The sequence below is a fragment of the Zosterops lateralis genome (genome assembly GCF_965231275.1).
Source record: "Zosterops lateralis genome assembly, chromosome: 1".
Classification (NCBI taxonomy): Eukaryota; Metazoa; Chordata; class Aves; order Passeriformes; family Zosteropidae; genus Zosterops; species Zosterops lateralis.
This window is the reverse complement of record NC_139762.1, coordinates 28,244,340-28,266,711: the sequence shown is the minus strand read 5'-3', so window position 1 is coordinate 28,266,711 and position 22,372 is coordinate 28,244,340. Positions and strand designations below refer to the sequence as shown.

The window sequence follows — 22,372 nt, the reverse complement described above, 5'->3', positions numbered from 1 at the left end:
TCCTACTAGACTCTCCACTAGTCAATCTCTGTACTATATTTGCATTCCCAGGAAAAAAATCTCAGCAAAATAAATTCCTAAGTACAAATCTCTTTAACATACAACATGTATTAATTTCCTGTTGATTCACTGTGCCTTTCAAATTAAATCCTACAACTACTTAGTAATTCTGAATACTATCAAAGGCAATATATTTGGTTTCTCTAACGTTTTTCCAACCATTTTGGTGGCTATACCCTCACATGCTTTATCATCTCTCAGATTATATTTTTCCCATTTTTCATTCCATCATATCTGCACACTATCATGGCTAGGTTTGTAGCAACTTTTTAGCACCTGCAAACCTTGCAAGCAGACTTCAAATATCTGTGCCACGAGGAGACATGGTTTGAGAAACATATTTCATTGCCTTTGTACTTTCAGAAGTGTACAAACAACAACATAAATTTACAGACTAAGAAAAACTTAAAGCAGTCTTCCTTCATAAAGTAATACAAATATTAATAAATTACCTGTCTATGAAATTTCACTTTATTCCATTTATAAAACACAGACTAATAAAATTTACTGACTTTCCTTACAAGCACATTTTATTTTAATTTAGATTTTCACAGTATGTGACAGCTTACTTCAAAAATTAGCCATGCCCTAAAATGAGATTGAATGAGATCTTGATTAAAAATTTGACTGTGGAAAACACATAATAAAATTTTAAGGTGGAAAGGCAAGCAGATACATATGTCCAGAGGGAATTCACATAGGGTATTTAAAGACTCAACCTTACACAAAATCTATTAAGGACAACAACCATGAGGCAATGTGCTATCTTCCTATTTATCGGTCCAACAGAAGGAAGTATTTTGTGATTCCTTCATGAATCCCTTAGTGGTCCACTGTTTTCAGAAACTAAAGTGTCAAGATCAACAGTGAAAGTAATGCTTGTTTCTGTGCTACCTGTGCTACTTCTTAAGGCAAAAAAGGTAAATTTTGAAGCTATGAACACAACATGTTTAATCGAAATGATACCTATCAGGATGAAACTGGACAACCTAAAAGTATTTATACCATAAAAATGAATTGGGAAGTAGGAACTTCTAATCTGAATTGCTTTAAAATCATATTACAGGAAAGAAAATGTTAAGAAAATATATTAAGAAGTTATCAGGAGGTTAGAAATACTTGCTTTTCATTCTGATTCCAAAGATTAATGTTGCCACAAGGAAAGTCATATCTACGTACTACAATTTGAAGTAAATACTGGAAATCACGCATGAAAAAGTGGCATCAGAAATGTCTTTAATTTCTCAAGTCTCCTATTTGGTATGAAACAGAGATTACTGAACTACACAAACAGCTAGGTAAGTATGTCACCCTATGTGAAGTTCAGGAAATAGAATTCCTGTCTGTATTGACTGCTAGCCTATTAAGCCAACTTCTGTGTTAACCTTCTCTATCCTTTTTTCCAGTCAGTTTCAAAAGATGCTCAGAGCTGGACAATTTGGTGAAAGGCTCTCCCTATACAGTTCCTTTACACTGCCTAGGTCTTGTAACCTACTTAAAAAAACTTTGTTCAGGACCTGTGAACAAAAAAGCTACCATTTCAGGTCATCTCCATAAGCTTTTAATAGAGGTTTTTTATTCTATCCTTTCCATGGCTACCTCTTCTGCTGCTGCTTCTGAGAGGAGGCCTTCCTTCTGAGCACAGGTCACATGGAAATAAGCTCTGCACATCCCAGCGTCACAGCTAATGCATACACCAGTTCTGGCAAAACGTGGATCTTCACAAAAGCTGCATTCCTTTATAAAGAAGAATGGAAAATGCCACAGTAAATATTTCAGGTGCATTTTGCCTAATATTTGATAATTTATGCCATATATATATAAATCAAACTGGTAGGTTATACCTGTGTGGTACAGAAACCAACATGCTCCCAACAGCTGACATTACTTAAAGCTTCCTGCTTTCTCAACTCCCACTATTCATTTCATTTTCATCAATGGTAAAGTGCTTAAATAATCTAAATAGCATGTTGGATGAATTTTTATATGAACCTCCATGCACTGTATTCTCCTTTAGCAAAACAACTAAATATCATCCAAGCCATTCAAGCACAATTAGTTGTATCAGTATGGTATAAAAAAACCCACCACTCCTCAGCAAATGTTCAACAAGTTCAGAAGACAAACAACAATAAAAGAGCAGTGTTTTGAACAACTGAAAACCATAGGTAAGTATGTACATGTCCTTTGATAAGCAATGACTGAGGAGTAAGCATGTGACTGTGCAGAAACAAATACTCAAAAATCATAAATATCAGTAAGGAAGGTTGTAAGTCACTTAATTACGGTACTATGGCTTCAGATATGTGCATTCCAGGCATAGTCATTTGCAAAACAACAAACTCGCACCCTTTACTACAACCTGGAAAAAACAAATTAACTTATTTTTCAGTCAGATCAATTCCTCAGTCTGTTTCACCACAATTTCAAACCACATCCCTGTGCCAGCAATCTAGAGCAATAAGCACATAAGCAGGAAATGGGAACATGCACTGCTTAGGCAGCACTGCTATCTAGTGCATAAAGATGATCTAAAATTATACAGGCGCAAATTTCCTAGACTCCTACTTGCTGAATAGAGAGCAAGGCTGTCTATCACCCAGGGAAAATACCTCCATGCAGAAAGTTAAACAACAGAATGGAATGGTCAGGAAAACTCAGTAACTGAAGAATCTCACATCACACATGCTACACTAAAAGGGCACCCTTTAGCTTGTAGCTGTAACACCTAACAGGTAAGAAATTAAATGAAAAAAACTAATTTATTGAGCTGGTTTTGCAGGGGGAATGTAGCAATATAAGCTGTAATTTAATATAGCAAACAGCATTTACAGCTTTGCAACAGTAATGAGTCTTCTTCACTTGTACAGTTCACTTTCACCTTACTCAAAGCACAAAAAGATGCCTAAATATACCCTGATCATATACATCACTCATTATATGAAAAAAAAAAAAAAAAAAAAAAAAAAAAAAAAAAAAAAGCATGATTCATTTCAATAACAGTTTGCAGGGTCTGGTGTGCTTGCCCCAACCTCTTTTTATACAAACATTTCTAAACAAGGCTAACTGCTTCACCAGGCCCAGGCTCCTGTTACAGGTCTCTTGTACATGAGCAATCTAAAGAGTTGGATTCTGTTTTTTATATTGTATGCATTTTTAAAACTGCACTACATATTTTCATTTAGTATTCAATTTAACAAATTGACATTCAAAAAAACAAAAGTGACTTGGCAGAAATTAAGTTTTAGAGCTGCAGACTTCCTTCACATTACTCTGACAGCAATGGCTTCTCCACACTGTCTCCATTAGCCATACAAACAGTATTTAGCAAATTAATCAGTGCTGTCCTCTACCCACTGCAATGGTTTTCTGTAAGATTTGTTCATGATTACTTTTGATCTGGACTGAAAGCATTTACATATAAAACAATTTTAACTTTAGAACCATTTATCAGTTCAAGTTGAGGGTCCTGTGTTGCTGTAGATTTTTGTAAACACTGCTTTGGAACAGCCTGCTGTATTCATACTAGCTTACATATAAACTCTAAAGTAATTCTAACTGAATGTACATCTGCCCCTTTCTTAATCAACTTAACCTCCCATTTCTCATCTTATAAATCCTTGCTTTCCATCCACATTTTGTCAATCTGGCACTGACTTCAACAGAAATCAGCACATCCGTAAAAATCAGGGAAATTGGGCAAAAACAGTGACAGAAATCATGGAGAACAATGTTAAGGGAAGAGACAGAAAGATGGAGGGAAGAGCAGGTAGGCTGTAGGTATAACAATCATTAAGAAACTTTATCTCATTTTCAGTCCTGAACCTCACTACAAAATTGCTGTAAAAAAAGAAAAATAAAATTGGGAAGATGGATTACATTCTACTACATGTAAATACATAAAATACAGCTACTTGTTACCATTACATCTCTTCTTAACTTACCTTTGCACCATACTTGGAATAATTCATCTCTGTTAGTGTTACTGGCCGTAGCTTGTCAATATCTCCAAATGCCACTCCTGGAACATAGAGGGCACAAACAATGTGGACCCACCTAAAACAAGGGACAAAATTAGGTTACTGTTATCAATATTTTGATCCTATATTATACTCACCGTTTTCAGATTGCAAAGTCCCTCATAAATGTTCATGATGGTAACTGAAACACTTGAAGGAAAGTCCATTAAAAGGAAGGATGGAGTGCCTATTTGGAATTCAGGAGCTCAATCACTGAGTAAGGCCCTTCAAAGCCACTGGGATTGCTCTGCCTGTCTGGATCAAGGGCTGGGCTACCACCACCTCTGTGTTCTGACGATTCTCACAAGGGCTCCACACACTTTTCAAGGAACATGAAAGATATTGAAGATTTTGATATTACTTACAAAGCTAAGGCCGACAGATATTTTCATTATGTGGTAGGGAGTAAGAAGGGAAAGAGCAAAATTATACAGGTAGTCACAGCACCACTGAGCTCTGAGCATATAGCTATGAAGCACTTAAAACACAGCACCAGTCAGACTTTGCTCTAACTTTGCAAACTAACAGTTTCACCTGTTAGTATCACCAAAACTAACTAGTTTTAAGCAACACAGAGAGGACCTGAATTCAGGAATAAAGACATCTGGGTAGTATAACAGAAATGCCTTTCTGAAACTCAGATAAACAGACTGCTACTTAGTTGCTCCCTTCTTCACTGACCATAAAAGAACTAGAGTAAGAGGTCTCAATCTTCAGCCCTGAGGGGCAGAAACTGAATCTGGACCTTAGTGTGCAGTAATCAAATGCCCAATGACGGTAAAGGCTTCAACCTCAAGACTGCTGTTGACAGGCATCTTCCTAACCTCCTGAAGCTCTCAGCTACCCAAAAACAGCCTACCGCAGAAGATGAATTATCTTATTTTCTTCTTCTTCCTCTTCCACTGTTCTTATAATGAACACTTTCTAAAAGATCCAGCTCTCACTGTCACAAACCATCAGTTAGTGACAACCTCTAAATCTGTCCTGCAGATTTATGCATTTTTAAAACTGCACTACATATTTTAATTTAGTATTTAATTTAACAAATTGACATTCAAGAAAACAAAAGTGACTTGGCAGAAATTAAGCTTTAGAGCTGCAGACTTCCCTCACACTATCCTGATAGAAATGGCTTCTCCACACTGTCTCCATTAGCCTCAAATTAACTCAAATTAACTCCAAGCTACTGCAAATAATCTTACTGTTTTATCAAAATTCCAGAAGTATTTCCTACTCCTCGCTAAGTCACCAGGTGGGAGACATGATAGACAGAGGGTCAAGATTCCTACTTTTTTGTTATTTTAAGATATCCAAAAAATGCCCTTTCAATTGCAGAGATGGTAGCACTTTGAACCTATAAAGTCCCACATGATATATAATACAAATAGAGACTTCAGATTTAACTGAGCTGAAGTATCCTGTTTGAGCTTCAGGAAGTGTGTTAATTCAGCACTTTACAATCTGCCCAGTCATTATTGTTTAACAGTAAATGTATCACTACTGAAGACTAAAACTCTCTTCTGTTCTAATCAAATAATAGAATCTACTCCCTGTATTCAGGAAGACTCATGATGATGTGAGAAACACTTCTTCCCTTGTCTCTTTTACCAGGGATTCAGTACAGACCTGTTACCACCTGCTTAAATCTGCACACCCGTGCTGCTGTGCTCTTTTTTCCAATCTTCTACCACAGTTTAGCTTCTCTCTTCTCCCTCCTCTTTCCTTTGTATATCAGTTTAAAAAATTCAGTTTTGCCAGAGCAGTAACATCTTGGGTTTAAGCGCACTTAAAACAGCTACTGTTATTAACTACTTGCTTACAGATGAGAGAAATACTGAAGTTTATGGTTATACTATTGAGGAGTTCCATGTAGCCCTGGTTTCCCAAAGCAGCACACTTGTCATCAACGGTCCTTGGATGGACCTACAACGCTGGAATTTATAACACTCAGATTTATTACATTTCACGTTATTTATGAATCATATATTCCAATAGAAATGCCAAAAAAGTTAAATAAGAAAGGTTCAGTAGCAAGCTCAAAAATACATGTATATTTCATCTTTAAAAAAACCAAACTATTATCTTTCAATGCACAAAATTGGTGGACAGACTATTTACTTACCATTTTCCCCCAAAACAGTCCAAGATATTAATTGGATAACAGAAAAAACCCAGTAACAGTAAGAAACTACTTAAAAAACATAAAATTGCTTCACTTTGTAAGAAATTTCCAAGTAAATCTAACAAGCCACAACACTGACTGATCCATAGTGTCATATCTGACACAACTCTTTTCACTTGTGTATTTAAAAAGAAGTATTTATCCTATGGCTAAATCACTCAGATTTGGAATATTAAGTAGTAAATCCCCTTTAAAATACATAAACTTAAACCAATTAGAATAATGTATATCCCCAATACACATTTATATGCAAGAACTGCATTGTTTTGCCTCTACAAATTTTTCTAGTGTTCTTCACATCCATTGAACTATTTGGTCACAGCACTGTAACTACAGGAAGATGAATTACAACCTTAAATGTATATTTAAGTAAACATTATGATTTAGTTAAATAAATACCTCATTGACATGAGCATACTGTACTTGCTTGCAAAAGGTAATTTAAAAAAAATAGAAGCAAATTACGACACAGAATGAGACCTGTAACCTTGAGATAAATAGACTTCTTGTTTGTAATTAAAAAAAAATCTGAATTGTGTAGAGCTTCTTTTCTACACACTTCCTTTAATTTAAGGTGTGTAATACAGAACAAATCTCTATAAACAGAAGTTACGCATCTCAACAATTATTATTCGTAAAAAAATCCAAGGTTCTGGTTGGAGATTTTTGATAGTAAGTTTTAATACAGCCTACTAAACATACTCTCTGAAGTTCAATATAAAGATACACATCTTCTACAAGCAGCTGCTTTCTCAATTTAATTTGCACAGTTTCTTCATGCTCCACTGGTGTATTTAATGCTGCTGCACTCTGTAGGAGTTTATCTATGATAAACCCAACAGCTGGCTGCTTGCTTCATACTGACCTTCTCAAAATGTTTTAGTGCATGTGACCCAAGTATTGCAGTTCTACAGATTTAAACTGCCATTTCTGTGTGATTGGCACACAAGTGCCTCATTTCTTTAATCACCTATATGTGAACTCAGACCTGAATTTTATTAAAAAACATACACAAGTCAGTCAAGTTCACAGCTGAAGCAGCTTCAGCTGCTTTTAATACCAGTTCTAAATATTTTCCTGCTCATTTATTTAGCTGCACATGTTTTAGAAGCTTGTAATTAAGACAAATTGGGTAATCAAAGAAGAATAATCTTCCTTGTTACTTTACCATCCATTTAGCTTGGAGCAATGATGACAGATGTTGATTAGGAAGGAAGAAAAACTCCATACTGAAACAAGGACAGAATTTATATTTTTGGATAATAGCATTCTGAGAAGTAAAATTTCATAAATTCACATTTATACATGTGAAACTAAGAGATTAATGTGAAAAGGCTTCTGTTGAGAAATTAAGCACCTCATTATTCTAATGATTCACCTTTCATGTAAAAAGGGAGAAATTATTCCAATTTGATTATGAAGAGAAACTGACTAGGTTTAGTTTGCGTAATTTTCAGCACTGATGCATATGAAGAATTTATATTTAAAAGGTGGTAAGGGGAAGAAGAGCAATGGTGAGTTAAAGGAATCTGTTACTCTGTAGTCTTATCCTGTTAATACATCAAGAAAGGCACTGAATTGCTAGTATATCAAGAAAAGCATTGTACTCAGTTAGCTGAGTACAATGGAAACATATAATATCTAATCCACACTGTCCCAAGACCCTGCCCCTAGTGAGGGGGCAGTGCTCCCCTAGTGCCCCCCTACCCTTGAGAATTCAAATTTATAAATAAATAATAAAAAGAGCACAGGAATTTTCACATCTTAATAATGTGAACTAGTAAATACCAATTGCTATTTGGTTTTTTTTCTAGTACATAACCTCTTCATCTGGGAAAATAAACTTATCCAGGATAGCAATATCACATTATCCAGCAAATAAAGATACAGTAACAATAATAAAATATTGTGATAATGCCCACTCTCACCAAGGCAGGCATGTGCTTCTGCACAGACAACCAGCCAAACAACAAAAATACTTCCAGGTTAACTAAAAGCATACCACCATTTTACAAGAAAATATTTAAGCGATTATTAAAATGTTGACTATAGTTTCTACTAAGATAATATGGAAAGTCATATATATAGGGCTTAAATTGTTTGCAGAATCCAGAAATAAAATGTTGAAATAAAATTTGCCACTCTCACATTTTCTGTTACACAACTGACTTACAGTCTTTAAAAGTAATTTCCTTGCATACAGGAGCATTATTATTAAAACAGAAAACAAGTGGAAAAGCACAATTTGCTTTGTTGTGTAAAAGTTTTATGGGGAAGATGAAGATACGCTCTTGAACCTACTACAGACCAGAAACAAGGATCTGAACCCTAAAAATATTTAAAAAATACTACTACCTCCAAGGTTCAAAATTATTCACTATAAACCTTTACTCATTTGTGTAACTCTTTTTTTAAAAGCTTATAAAAAGCCCAGTACCTGAAAACCTTGCTTATTACCACACACCTGCAATTTATACAACCAAACAATGTATGGAAAACACCTTAATTTTCACGATCTATTAAAAAAACAAACAAACAAACAAACAAAACCATGAAACTATGCAGCAAAACCTAGTAACATTAAGTATAAATCAGACATCATTGATAACACAGCTTTTGCCTTTAGTACAGATAATTAGCTATCATTAACAATGTACATCTTAATTTATTTTCAGATGTGACAGGAATTGAAGACATCACAAGAATTAATCTGCTCATTCTCAAATTAGACCTGAATTCAATCCTAAAAAATATTATCAAAAGAATATTATCAAAAATCAATAATATTATTAAAAATCAATAATATAGTCTTTATAATTCTAAATATTCATAACAAATTAGGTCTGTCTGAATACCTTTACCACACCTTCAATCTAACTTTGTTATGCTGCTTCTTCCCATTACTTGACATTACTGACCCAGTCCTTTGTTCTACTAAAATAAAAACATGCGGTTTTCCTCCCACTTCTTAAAGTCAACAGACTTGAGCAGAGTCTCTCCAGGTATAGGGAAAAAAACCAATCTTTTAAAGGTAAGATGACATCAAATTCAGAACATCACTTATGCAGTCTTACCTGCCTGCATCAGTTTCCTTGAAGATCCCATCCTGGTTGGGACACAATTCACAGCTAGGTGTGACACCACATTTGCATGCATCACAAAACCAAGGCTCTGTGGAATTTTCTGAAGCTGAACTCATGATGGAGTCACTCTCTCCATCAACACCATAGCAACCTACACACAGGACAAATGGAAGATCAGTACAAGAAGAGAAAAATGTAAAAGAAGCCACTTGTCAATTATGACTTCAGAAGGAAACATACACACATACAGATTTGGGGGAACGATTCAAGAGCAATACTCAAGAAACTTCAAGAAAGTTTGCAACTTTTTTGAAACCACTATGGTCAGTGCAAAAATTACATCTTAAAGCAAGTTTAATTCTAAAAAGTCACCTGTTTTATGTGATTGTATTAGATTACAACTGAAAAATAAGAAGAAAAAGACTGTTTTACTTTATTGTTCTAGCCACACTTCATGTTCTTTCAGACTCTTCATTAGGAAGGAAAGTAAGAAAACAAGACTTGAAGCAACCAAAGATTAAAAAAAAAGCCTCAATGCATCTTTTTTTGAATAAAGAAATATATTTCAAGATAAAAGCAACAAGCTCTTCTCCCTGAGAATGAATATTTTTTGGAGGGAAGGGGAGAGTGTTTGGGTTTTCTTCTAGAGGTTCATTATGTCTGTAGAACCCAGTCAACAAATACACTCCACTTTGCATTCAGCATGCAAATCAACTACAAAAGAATATACACATGAAATAAAAAACACTATTGACCTACTTTATGAGTTGTAGGACTGACCTTAAGAGCCCTTGTGCAACTTTAGAACCAAAGTATAGTTTGTGGAACACAAACTTACAATCCTGAAACACCACAGTGGTAACTGATGAAATATATACATATATATTTTTAAGCACTCTCATTTGTACCTGGTTTCAAATTATGGCTAAGCTAAATCATCCATTCAGTTTCTCCATTCCTCTTCAGTACAACTAGGGTATTTTTTATGATTGCTAAGGTGCCTGTGCATGCTTAATTACCACAAATTAAGGAAAATAGCCCCTTTAAAGGGATTTGTAATTTAGATTTTGCTTAAGAGCAAGAGTTGTATTAACACTACTGCAAATGACAAAAAGGGAAATATTAAATCACCACAAAACTGTTTTTTTTATATCTCACATTTTTAAGATTTAGCTGCTATTCCTTAAGAAAAAAATTTAATTGTCAACACTTAAAACACAGTAAAGACTTCACTAAAAAAATAAATTCAGCTATTTATCAAATGCCGCAATGAAGTCAAAATTTGCACTTTCAGAGCAGTAAAATTACTCTATTCTGCAAATAAATAGCAACACGATTTTTACTTTGTTTCATTACCCACTGGCTGCAATAATTAGCAACAGTGCTCCACCTCCCCTTGTGACAGAAACAGAGGTCTGCATAGTGCACTGAAACTACATTCAAGAAATACATAACACTGCAGGAACCACTCAAAAAACATAGTCTTCCATTACAGAATGAGCCTCATCAATAAGAATTCAAATAAGATGGCAGAATGTTTCTTTTCATAATAAAAAGTGTCCTAGAATGGAAAGACAAGTAATGTGCAGAAGCGCATTCACAAATTTCATTAGGGACATACAACATCATATAGGCTTATGCATAGGGTCACTCCATCTTCCTTACAATTATCAGCTTTAAGCAACATTCCACAAAGTTTTTGGTTTTTTTTTAATTTTAACAACACAACACTTTTGAATAGATGGCAGCAAATCTCCTTTTCAGCAATAACACTGATGCACAAACACATGGCCCATTGATACCACAGAGCTGAGGAATCATTAACCTTTTAGTAATTCCTTCAGACTTCTGAATATATTAACATTTTCTTAGAAGTACTTACTAAAAATTTCTTAACATTACAGATGCAGTAATACTGTCCTCAATCCACATGGCAAAATAAAATCAGTTTCTTTCAAACACTGATGCTTCTTCAACAATTGAAAATAATTAGATTTGCTTTTCTAGCCTAAGTGCCATCAGTCTACTAAAATTAGAATGATGACTTCCCCAAACTGTCTTACCTTCATTCTGAAACAGTAGCTTTATTATAGTTATCAGTCATTTATACCTGATTGTTTTTTATCCTTCCTCCTAGAAAATGACACAAATGTGCTGCAATTATTTCCATCCTTACCACATGCATTGGCATTAAATATTATTGCTATAATAATACAAATATATGTCCTTTTCCAAAGTGGAGAAAAAGAAGTATTTTTAACCCCCTTTTTTTGGCCCCAATTTGAATATAAATCTTAGTAACAGCTTTAAAGAGTTAAAGATCTCTGACAGATAAGGAGGCATTTACTTTTTTACCTAACCGGCATTTAGCAAAAGCTAAACACCACACTGTTAGAACCAGAAAAAGGAGTGGTCCTTAGCTGGACAAAACAGACTAGATTACCATTCATCAATGCTAATAAAAACATCAAAGCAATCTGGTCCTCCATAAAGCTGAAGAAAAGGAAATCTGGCCAGTAGTAACACTGCTGCTAACCTGGTGGACACTGCCAAATAGAGCTGCTGAATCAAAGCTGCAATACAAAACCTGGTTGCCTCTGAAGCTAGGTTTCACAGAAGATACTTTGTAATTGTTCTTGATTGACTGATGGTAATGGCCATTTTCAGTATACTCCAAAGTCTAAATAAATCATAAATATAAATAAAATATATAATTTTAGGATCCTTAAAAATGCTGAGTACAATAAAGGTTCAACTTACTACTATCTGCCTTCTTTTGCTATGCTGAAAAATTAATTCTGTTCCAATTAACAAAGATTTTAAAAAGTAATATTTTCACGACTTCAAAATGCATGGATATGCAGATACAGACCTGCTAATTGGTAAATCATTCCATCCTGGTATTAAGGGGCTACAGGAAGATCAATTTAGAGTTGCTAAATCCAACAGTTCTGAATGAATGAATGAATGAATGAATGAATGAATGAATGAATGAATGAATGAATGAATGATTGGGAATTGCTGGTGTTGGAACAGATAACAACCTAAGGGCTCACTTAGTAAAAACATCAGATGTCTTTAGGTTTAGAAATCTTTAGGTTCCCTCTAAAAGCACCCCAATTGTACAGACAGTGTGACTACTTAAGGCCTGAAAAGACAACGGGGAGAAGGATACAGAAACTGTAAAGGATATGTTTGGTTCCAAGTATTATCCCTGCACCTCTGTGACCTATTTTGTGTTAAGTCAATCATCTGCCCCTTTGACTGGAAAACACACTGAAGAAAATAACTTTTAAATACTTCAGCTAATATGCATGCTGCCTTTCCTTAACATTCACAAAAATTCTGAAGTCTGGGCCTTTAGAACACCCCTAAGAGCTCCTTTTGAACTTAAGTTCATTAAATCCTCATGTTAGCTTACTCTTAGATTACTGTATCATAATTCCATTTCTTTCACCTCTTTAAACACCATTAACACTAAACAATAAAACAAGTTTAGTATAATACTAACCTATGAATTTAAATACATTAAATTCAAGAAGGTGAAATTTTCACACCACTTACTGTTCCATTAATGTCATCTATATATTACGATTACAGCCAAGTTGTCTGTTGAATGTATGCCATTATATACAGAAAACAAACTCTTTATTCCCTGATTTTGAAGTCATTTTACTCTGTCAGTAGCTTATATTTTCGTGTGATTGTCAAGAAAAAGAAATTGCACATACTTTAAAATAATGCCATTAAAACAACTGTTCTGAAATTTCTACCACTGAGAGAAACAGAGACCTAATTCTTGTCATGGCTGCAGCTGATCCTCTGTTTCTCAGGGAAGGTAATTTTTTTACCAAAGAGGATATCTGCATACATCAACTACATCTTTATACACTCTGAAACACAAACTATATGGTAAAATCTATGGTTGCAAAATTAAATGCTGTGAGATCTCAGTATTGAAAATATATTTCATTAAATTCTTAATTGGACCAACAGTTTAAAATAAATACATTAATAATTTCATGCATCATAAATTCAGAACAGTATTTTTATTTCATAAATGGAGAGTACTGAAGTACATGATTTTGAAAAACGGATTTTTATACCAGACAGCAGCAGACCACAGTAAGGGGCAAAATTGAAATGCAAAAATGTTTTACTGTTTTACTACACTGTAGAACATATGGCAACTACACTCGCTTTTAGAAAGAGAATTTTTACTCTCTGACATACACATCAAAGTACAGTAAGAAACAAAGATAGGAGATAGAAAAGAAACTGCTCAAAAAATGTAGAACTTTTCTCATTTAACTCACAGCAACCAACCCAGGGGCAACAACTGGCAAGTATTACCTACACTTGTGGCACATGCTATGATGTGCACCAGGCATCATCTTCAGACATATTGCAATCAAGATGTCAAAAAAACTGACAACACAGTTGGGGGTGTCCTGCTATTATGAGATCTCAGCACAAAAATATTTATCCACAATGACAGACTGGTGTCTAAAGAAGACTTTCATAAAAAGAAATGACAATTATCTTCATACAAAAGTAAAAATTCTGAAATACAACTGTATAAATTCAGTAAGAAAGATTATTTTTCTCTTTTTTGGGGGGGAGAGGGAGGATGTGACAGGGATAGGCTGATATGAGAAATGAGAAGACATTTTTAATTGATGGACTTATGAACTAATTACAGGCTTTTGAAACTAACAAATGAATGCACTGTGTAAGAGTGGGTATGAAATTAGCATTATACATACGCTACTTATGCAGTTTTAAAGGCAGTTACAATTCAAACCAGTTATTTACTCCAGTAAGCATAGATTTTTGGACACATGTCTGCAGTACAAAGACAGCTTTTGGACAAGTGATGCAGGCCATGCAGGTGATACGAACATCACACAGTAAACAGCTGTATTAGAAATGAAACTGAATTTCTCACAATCTCAAAGCTCCTTAGTAAGTCAAGTGAAGGTGTTTATTAAGGGTCCATGACTTTAGGTCTGAATGAAAACTCCCCTCTAACTCTTGGCCATGTTGCCACTTCCATATGAGCTCTAAACAGAGCTGGTCCCAGATGAGTTATCATCCCTTTTTTCCCATGGAAGACCTTATGTATCAGCTCATTAATGCAAGTAAGCAATCCATCAAGAATACAACTGAATAGGCAGCTGCTACATCAGTCCTCAAAAGGGAAAGGTGGTAGCACCAAATACCCAGGAAGGAGCTCTGGTGTCCAGAAAAAGTAGGTTTGACTCAGAGCAGTATTTTTCAGCTAATGAATAAATTCACATTTAAACAGATGGGTGTAATAGAAAAACCTCTTTCAGTCACCAGAAAGGTTCCGGTGAACAGAAACTTCCACTTGAACAGAGCACCAAGGCAAACTTAAGGGTGTAAGATCCCCTCCCTGTGAAGCAAAACAGTTTCTGTAATAGTCAACAAGGAGACGAGAAAGTAAGGTCTTCAGAGGAAGAACAAATTACCAATATCATCATGTGGGACCCTGGGTGGGACACCAGTAGGGTGTAAAAGGAGTGCATTCCTTCCACAAATTATTTACCATGCTCAATCAGAATACCACTTGAAATTGCATATAAAAATTATGAAGAAAACCCCTGTGATATCCACCAGCTTGCTTTGGGCAAACTTTGAATACATCAAGTTGCAGGAAATGAGCGTATTTCCTAAGTGCAGGTAAACTTCACTGCATTGATTTCTATCCAATTCATAAATAGGAGACTCTTCATTCAATACTGTGCTCTGAAAAACTCAAAAGCTCAAATACTAGAACAAATTTCTGGACACAGCATGATATTCACAGCCATAGCAATCTACCTACTAAAGGAAACCTAAAAAAATAAAAACAAATCCTTGGATTTCAATGTGCTTGCAAAACACACTCGCTCATTATTGGAACTATTTTTCTAACTACCAAGCAGCTGCATATAGGAGTACAAATGACTATAAATACTATGTCTATGATCTGGGCAAACATTTCCAAAGTACAGTTCAAAGCCAATGCTATTAAGAGTAAACCTTGTTTCTATTAACATTAAAAAGTAATTCTCAAGGTTGCAAGCGATGTTAATATGATTAGACAGTAATTACCTTTTCAACTAATTTTCGATCTATTTTGGCCGAGTTGAATGATTAGGCAAACAGGACCAAAAAGTAACTGTTGCATTGCATTTTGGTTTTGACTGCAACCTACTAACCATAGGCTGTCTTCATAAATTACTTGTGCATTCAGAAGTAAAAAGTCAGTCAATGAGTCAATGACCACTGGGCAGGAGTGCAGAAAGCTTCAAGTCATTGAACATATGGGTATATATAAGATCAGTGGATCAATAAAGCTTCAAAACTTCCAGGTTTTTTTATAACTGTTCTGCTTTTGGCTGAGGAGGAATTAATTTTCTTCACAGTGGCTATCATGTGGCTATGTTTTGGATTTGTGCTGAACATAGTAATGATAATGCAGAGATGTTTTTGCTATTGCTGAGCAGGATGTGCACAGAGCCTCTTCTGTTTCCCCTACTGCCACACCAGCAAAGAAGTTGGGGGTGCATGGGAGGTTGGTAGGAGACACAGCAAGGACAGGTGACCCCAAGTGACCACAGTGATATTCCAGACTGTATGACATCATGCTCAGTATACAAAGCGAGGAGAAAGTGGGGATGTTTAGGATAATGGTGTTTGTCTTCCCAAGTAATCATTGCATGTGATGGAGCCCTGCTCTCCTGGAGGTGGCTGAATGCCTGCCTGCCCATGGGATGCCATGAATAAATTCCTTGTTTTGCTTTGCTTGTGTGTCTGGTTTTTGCTTTTCCTATTAAACTGTCTTTAACTCAACTCACAAGTTTTCCAGCTTTTACCCTTCCCTTTCTTTCCTGAACCTGCTGGTGGGGGAGTGAGCGAACGGCTGTGTTGGGCTTGGTGGCTAACAGGGATTTAAACACAACAGCAATATTTTTATTTGTTGCAAGCAATTATTTAAACAAATTACTGAAAAAAGCTCAGATTTAAAATAGCACTTGCCTTTACTTATCATTATAAAATATCCAAGTACAGAAAAACAGCAAAATAGATGTCCACTTCCATTAAAACTATATTCATACATATCTAACAATGAAACATACACATAAAGTATCAAGTAAAACTCCAAATTGTTCAGCTTTAAATTGCCGCCACCAAAAATTTGCATTTTTATCACAGTCATCGATTATTTTCACATACATAACTTGCTTATCTTCCTCTAAGACTTCATCTATTCAAACAGAACTTCCTAACTGCTTCATATACATTTTCAAGTATTTATTATTAAAACGAATTGCAAAGACTTAACTAAACATTCAACTACAAATGTGAAAAATTAACCAACATCCATAGTCAATTATCTGATACGCACTGTAGAACTTATCAGAACAAACTAACAAATTAAATATTTTGAATTAATCTACTTTACTTTGTTGCAATGACAACAAAAGAAACATAAATTGCACCCTTTGTATCAGTGGGACTACAGGGAATCTTTGCCTGGATTACTGTAAAAAGAATAGCAGAAACTACTTTTAAACAGATTTTAAACTACTAAAATTCCAGTGACTTTTGAACTATGCAACTACTTTCCTCTAGAGAAAAGCCAGCTATAATTGTACTTTTGTAGGGACAGAATTTTAGTAAACTAAACAAAATGAGGACGTTATCTTTTGGGGATTTTTAAAGCACTCCTCCTGAATATAAAACAAATTTGCCATCATTTCATTTTAAAAAGGATCATTTTTCTATCACAATCAATCTTCACTTCAGCAATCACTACAATCATTAAATAAATCTTATGGAAGAATTTCAGGGAGCTCCACAGCTCCTGAAATCACATACATTCCGCACTACTTTCCAAAAAACTTCATGGATACAGAAGGAATTCTGCAAGACATAAATTTAGGAGCATATCACTTCTACAAGGCAATAAGACCTGACTAATGCCCTCAAAGGCACTTGCAGTGTGATCCAGCTCATCATAAATTAGGTCAACTAATCTGCTCTCTAAGCAACATTGACAGTAAGGATTAGCTCTTCAAAAGACCACAACAGGTTCAGGAGGTAAAAGTCCCTAATGGACACACAATGCAAGGCATGTGAATGAAAGGACATCATCTAAGCTTGTCAAGCAAAGAGCTGAACTACATCCCAACTGTTTTGAAACAGTTTTCTATCTTGTATGAGAAAACTGAAGTGTGAGTATGGGATTTATAAAACCACTTCCTACCTAGAAAGACATTCTAAAAAATGTCAAAGGTCAAAAAAATTTAAATTAAGGCAGTCACATTAAATAAATTCCTTCTATGCTTCTGAAGAATGAAAGCCTATTTTCTTTTTATTTCAAGAACTGAAGTAGTTTGATCTTATTTTCCTGGGAAAACTTAAAAAAAAGAGGTGAAGTCCTAAAATCGTACAGGATATGAGGAAAAAAGATCCAACCTGATTAATGGAGAAAAAAAGGTTTTGTTTTTTAACAAAACACGTGGGTCTCTCTGTGTTAGATTCTCCCCTGCCTTTCAAACTCAAGAGAAAGAGCAACAACACCCAATACAGTCTTCTCATCTTTCATGTAAAGCTGTTAAAATTCCATACATACACCCAAATTATTATTCTGGAGTATTTCTGTAAAACTAGATCGTCCACATTTATTACACACGCATAATCCAGATTCTGAAGGAATTAGCAAAACAACAACTTGTTCTAACTTCAAAATTCCCTTGTTTCAAGATGTCAGTGAATATTATGAGGAAGTTCAAGACTAGTTGCTTTCACTTATAAATAAATGCAACAGAGAACACCTTTCTTCTTCCCCTTCTCTCTGCCCTTTTGGTACAGCAAAAAAATAGGTGAAATAACCTTTCCTTTTAGAAGGCCTCCTATTCTCATTGTCTTATATCCCAACTACGCAATCAAATTCATACACTGAAATAGGGATTAATAGAATTAACACATTAATAGAATATCCTAAAGCATTGAAAATACAGTGTAGAGCTCCAATATTTGCAGACTGTCATTCACTGGATCAGTATCTGTAGACTATGCCCCATCCCACAGGTTCTTATATTTGTTTTGCCAAAGTAGAAGATGGGTGTTACACCAGTAAAAAAGATCAATGCAGTATCATAAAAAAAATACCCTCCAGCACTGCAAGGTTTTATTTGAAGAAAGCAAGTCAAAATTTTATTAAAAGCAAAGCATATGTTTTCTTCTCGCAACGAGAATGAAGGGTTGTATTACCTTCATGCACTGTTATTCCACAGTTGTCACACTGGATTATTTCATCAGCATCTTCACTGTTATCTCCAAGACAAACGCAACAAATCAAAATATGGTCCATTTTCTGGGAACTCCAATTTTGAGACTTCTCAAGGATCAATGAGTCCTAACATTGAAAAATGGAGACACATGGATTATGCTAAAGCAAGCAGAAGATCTGTTATTTGCTCAATTTTTGAACAACAATCAAAAACCATGGAACATTTTCAAAAGGCTAGAAGCTTCTCTGCTGTCAAAATGTTCAAACACTTCCTCCATGAATACAAGAGCTGGGATGCATGGATCTCAATGCAATCTATAGACCTGTTAAGATCCAGAGGTGAGAGGAGAGTTATTTCCTCAAGAGAAACATATGTCTTTGAACTGTTTATATTTTACAAAATGGGATACCTAAGAAACCATTTAAAATCAAAATTTAGAAAAAGGCCAAAGGTGGCTTTCAAATGTTCCAACATCCAGGAAAGTTGCTTCATCTTCTTAAAATTTAAAAAACCACACGGATCCGAAAAATCCAAGAATACCCAGCTAACAGAAGCCTGTCAAGCTTTTACTTACATAAAATATAACAAATTATCAACTCTGTATGGTTTTGTTCTAATGCAAATTTATGTGCATCTGTGCAAAATCATATGATTTGTTAAAACTATATGTTCTTCTGATTATATACAGGAGTAAGGATTTGCCCTGTTCTGGCAAACTACAACATGAACCATGCCTCTTAAATAGACTCTGGGTTTTCATGGGGAATTTTTCTAAGAAAACACAGAGAAGTGCTTCATAAACCAAACAAAGTTATATGTAAAATTAGTTTTCTTAATAAACACTGTCTTTTTACTATTATCATTGTGAGCAGAGTCACTGTCTCTTCTGCAGTTTCCTGGCTTCCATACATATTCATTTGTTTTTATATTTGAGCTCAAACTACCTTTATTGGTAATATGAAGGCAGAAAAGGAAGTATGAAAATAAGCACAATAGTGAAAAATAACCATTGCAGTACAAAGAAACAGCAATAGTTTCAAAGCAGAGGCTGAGAGTTTAATGGTACCATTCAAAATGTCAAACATGCAAAAATATTCCAAAACTGCTGTAGCATCCAGAAAAAGAAATTAGGGTGGAAGATGTCCTCTCAAACATTTTTTTTTTTTTAAATTCAAACCCCCTTTTATAAAATACAGCACCAATACTATGCCTATGGGAACAGGAGCTCATGTAGAAGTAGAAAAGAACATACACAGAGTCACATTGCTTACAGGAAGAAAACTGAGAAAAATAGAAGATTCGCTGATACAGAGTTCAGACTAACAGAGCATCTTTTCCAACATCCTCCTTTTAGGACAAAGCATTTTGAGGAAAGCAATTAATTTGGACATTACTACAGCCCATCATTACTCAAAACATCCATGTTTAGCTTACCATTCACATTACAAATAGGAAAATGGCAGTCGATGTTCCCTAACTTAGGCAGATTAATTGTGCTATGGCACAGATTCCTCCAATGCATGTCACATATAAAGATCAGCTTTTTCTGACAGTACCTTTGATTTAAACTCTTACTTGGCTTCACTGAGAGAAGTTTAAAAGACATTGGTAATCTCTACTGCTATAGAAGCCCAAGATCTGGTAATTAATAAAAAAAAAAAAAAAAAAAAAAAGAAAACAAAAGCATTACTTTAAATTAAGAAACAGAAATGCATTGTAAAAACACTGAAATAACACTAGCTGTCTACGCAGTGAGAACATATGCAAATATGGACCAAAAAAACCTGAGGGTATCAAATTTTTGTTCCTGTGTTAGGATCCCCAACCATTAAGCTTCACCTCATATGAAGACAGCTACCAAGTCAAACAAAGAAGCTGAGCAACTTATTTTTTCATGCAGGCACAGATCAGAGTGATCTGGAAAGTGCTGCTCTCCTCTGCTTTTACTCTATGTAAGCACCTGAGAGACTTGTCCAAAACATGGGAACTTTTACATATAGTAATAATTGCTGCAACTCCAAGACAAGTCCTGTTCCCCACTGAAGTGGGAGAAACTATTTCAAATGGATCACTATGTAATTCCCATTTCTGTGGTGCTAATGAAAAAAGTGAGTATTTCAAGCTATATGCTTGAAAATTAAAAATTAAAAATACAATAACCACCTCACTGAGAATAGAAGAGTCCTATAAAGTGGTAATAATTATAAAACCAGAAAAGCACCATTTACCTACTAATGATGCCTGGCCTCAGGAAAGAAAGCTAAGTTGTATTCTGTGCATAATACAATAGAAAAGCATGGAGTATTTAATTACAGTACATGTTAAAATAATGTATATGCAGACCTAGAAAAACTTTTTTGAAGTGTAAACAAATAAAAATCACAGGAAAACATGAACCAAACGACCCCTCCCCAACACCCTCCCCAGTTTCCATCCTCAAAAAACAAGCAAAGAAAAGAAAGAAAGAAAGAAAGAAAGAAAGAAAGAAAGAAAGAAAGAAAGAAAGAAAGAAAGAATATAAAGGACACTACAATATGCTCAGAACTAATTACCTGGACATTCTTTCCTAAATTTATTATGGATTTGAAGATCTAAGACCTGTTTTCTAAGACTGCAGTTTCTGCAGTGTGATGAGCTTTTGCTAGATGATTATCTGCTAGATTTTTTCTTTTCCACTCTTTTTCCTTTTTTGCTAATCTAAAAAACTGTAGCAGTTGAGAGTATACTGTTACAATACAATACTGAGTATTAGAAATCTGAAAATTACAGTCTATTATTCAATCTATAGATACTCACTTTTGCAAAACTTGTGATAAAGACCTACTCATAAACAGTACAGCACACTATATGCAATAAAGATAGATTATCAGTTACAAAATTATAACTTGAACTTTAAAATTTCAAATTTTGATTTTATGTTCTGATTACTGTTCTAAATCTAAGGCAAGAACAGAATATTATATTCATGCATGCTAAGAAGCTTCGATGAAGATACATCAGAGACAGCTCTAGGTTTCAGAAACAGGTCTGTTGTTCCAAGCCAATGGAAATCAAACTGAAGAATGTATCACTAAGAATGTAGCCACACATCTCCATTCTGATATGGGAAGCTACTCTGAAGGAAAATGGCCTCTCTCTGTTTCAAGTTCGGATCATTAGTATTGGTAGAGTACTTTCAGCTCCTCAGCCAAGAAAATACAGGCAATAATACTAAAATCACAGAGCCTGATAAGGAAATAAGATGCCTATACGAAAAGTTAAAAAAAGAAAAAAACCAAAAAAAATCATGCTTTTTTCCCAATCCCAATTATTACTAGAAGTTAAAACAGCACAGCTCACTTGCAGTAATATATAAATATAAATATATATGTAATACCTATCAAAGTATCGAAAATGGACCAAATCTAAATATTGTTTAGTTCCCTGTCATTTTACACATTTAAACTAAGTTTAAAGGGAACAGTAGAACTTCAAATGTCATATCACTACCATTTCTCAAATGTTATATTGACATTGTGATTATATTCTGAAAACTGAATATAGATTTTTAGAGCAATTCTTTTTATTCTGTTCAGAATTTTGCTATTGCAGAACATGAAGTCAGCCACAGTGACAACTTGGTATCTTAATTTTTCCACAGACACAATCTTCAAGGCAATGAATCGTAATTGTGCATAGGGAAAAAAGGTTATTTTAATAAACACTTATATGTATAATATTCAC

The 22,372-nt window shown here is 34.7% G+C and overlaps 1 protein-coding gene across 6 annotated transcripts in view; it reads right to left on the bottom strand.

Annotated features, from left to right (window-relative positions):
- The window catches only part of PHF14 (PHD finger protein 14), a gene marked incomplete at its 5' end in the record, with an annotated part of 163,155 nt that overhangs the window by 126,205 nt on the left and 14,578 nt on the right, over positions 1-22,372 (bottom strand). For all 6 annotated transcript variants that reach the window (XM_083881182.1, XM_083881180.1, XM_083881179.1 and 3 more), the window contains 4 exons: positions 1,660-1,797; positions 4,005-4,116; positions 9,336-9,495; positions 18,630-18,774. In XM_083881182.1, coding sequence (XP_083737308.1) covers positions 1,660-1,797; positions 4,005-4,116; positions 9,336-9,495; positions 18,630-18,774 — 555 coding nt within the window. The remainder of the gene's footprint in view (positions 1-1,659; positions 1,798-4,004; positions 4,117-9,335; positions 9,496-18,629; positions 18,775-22,372) is intronic.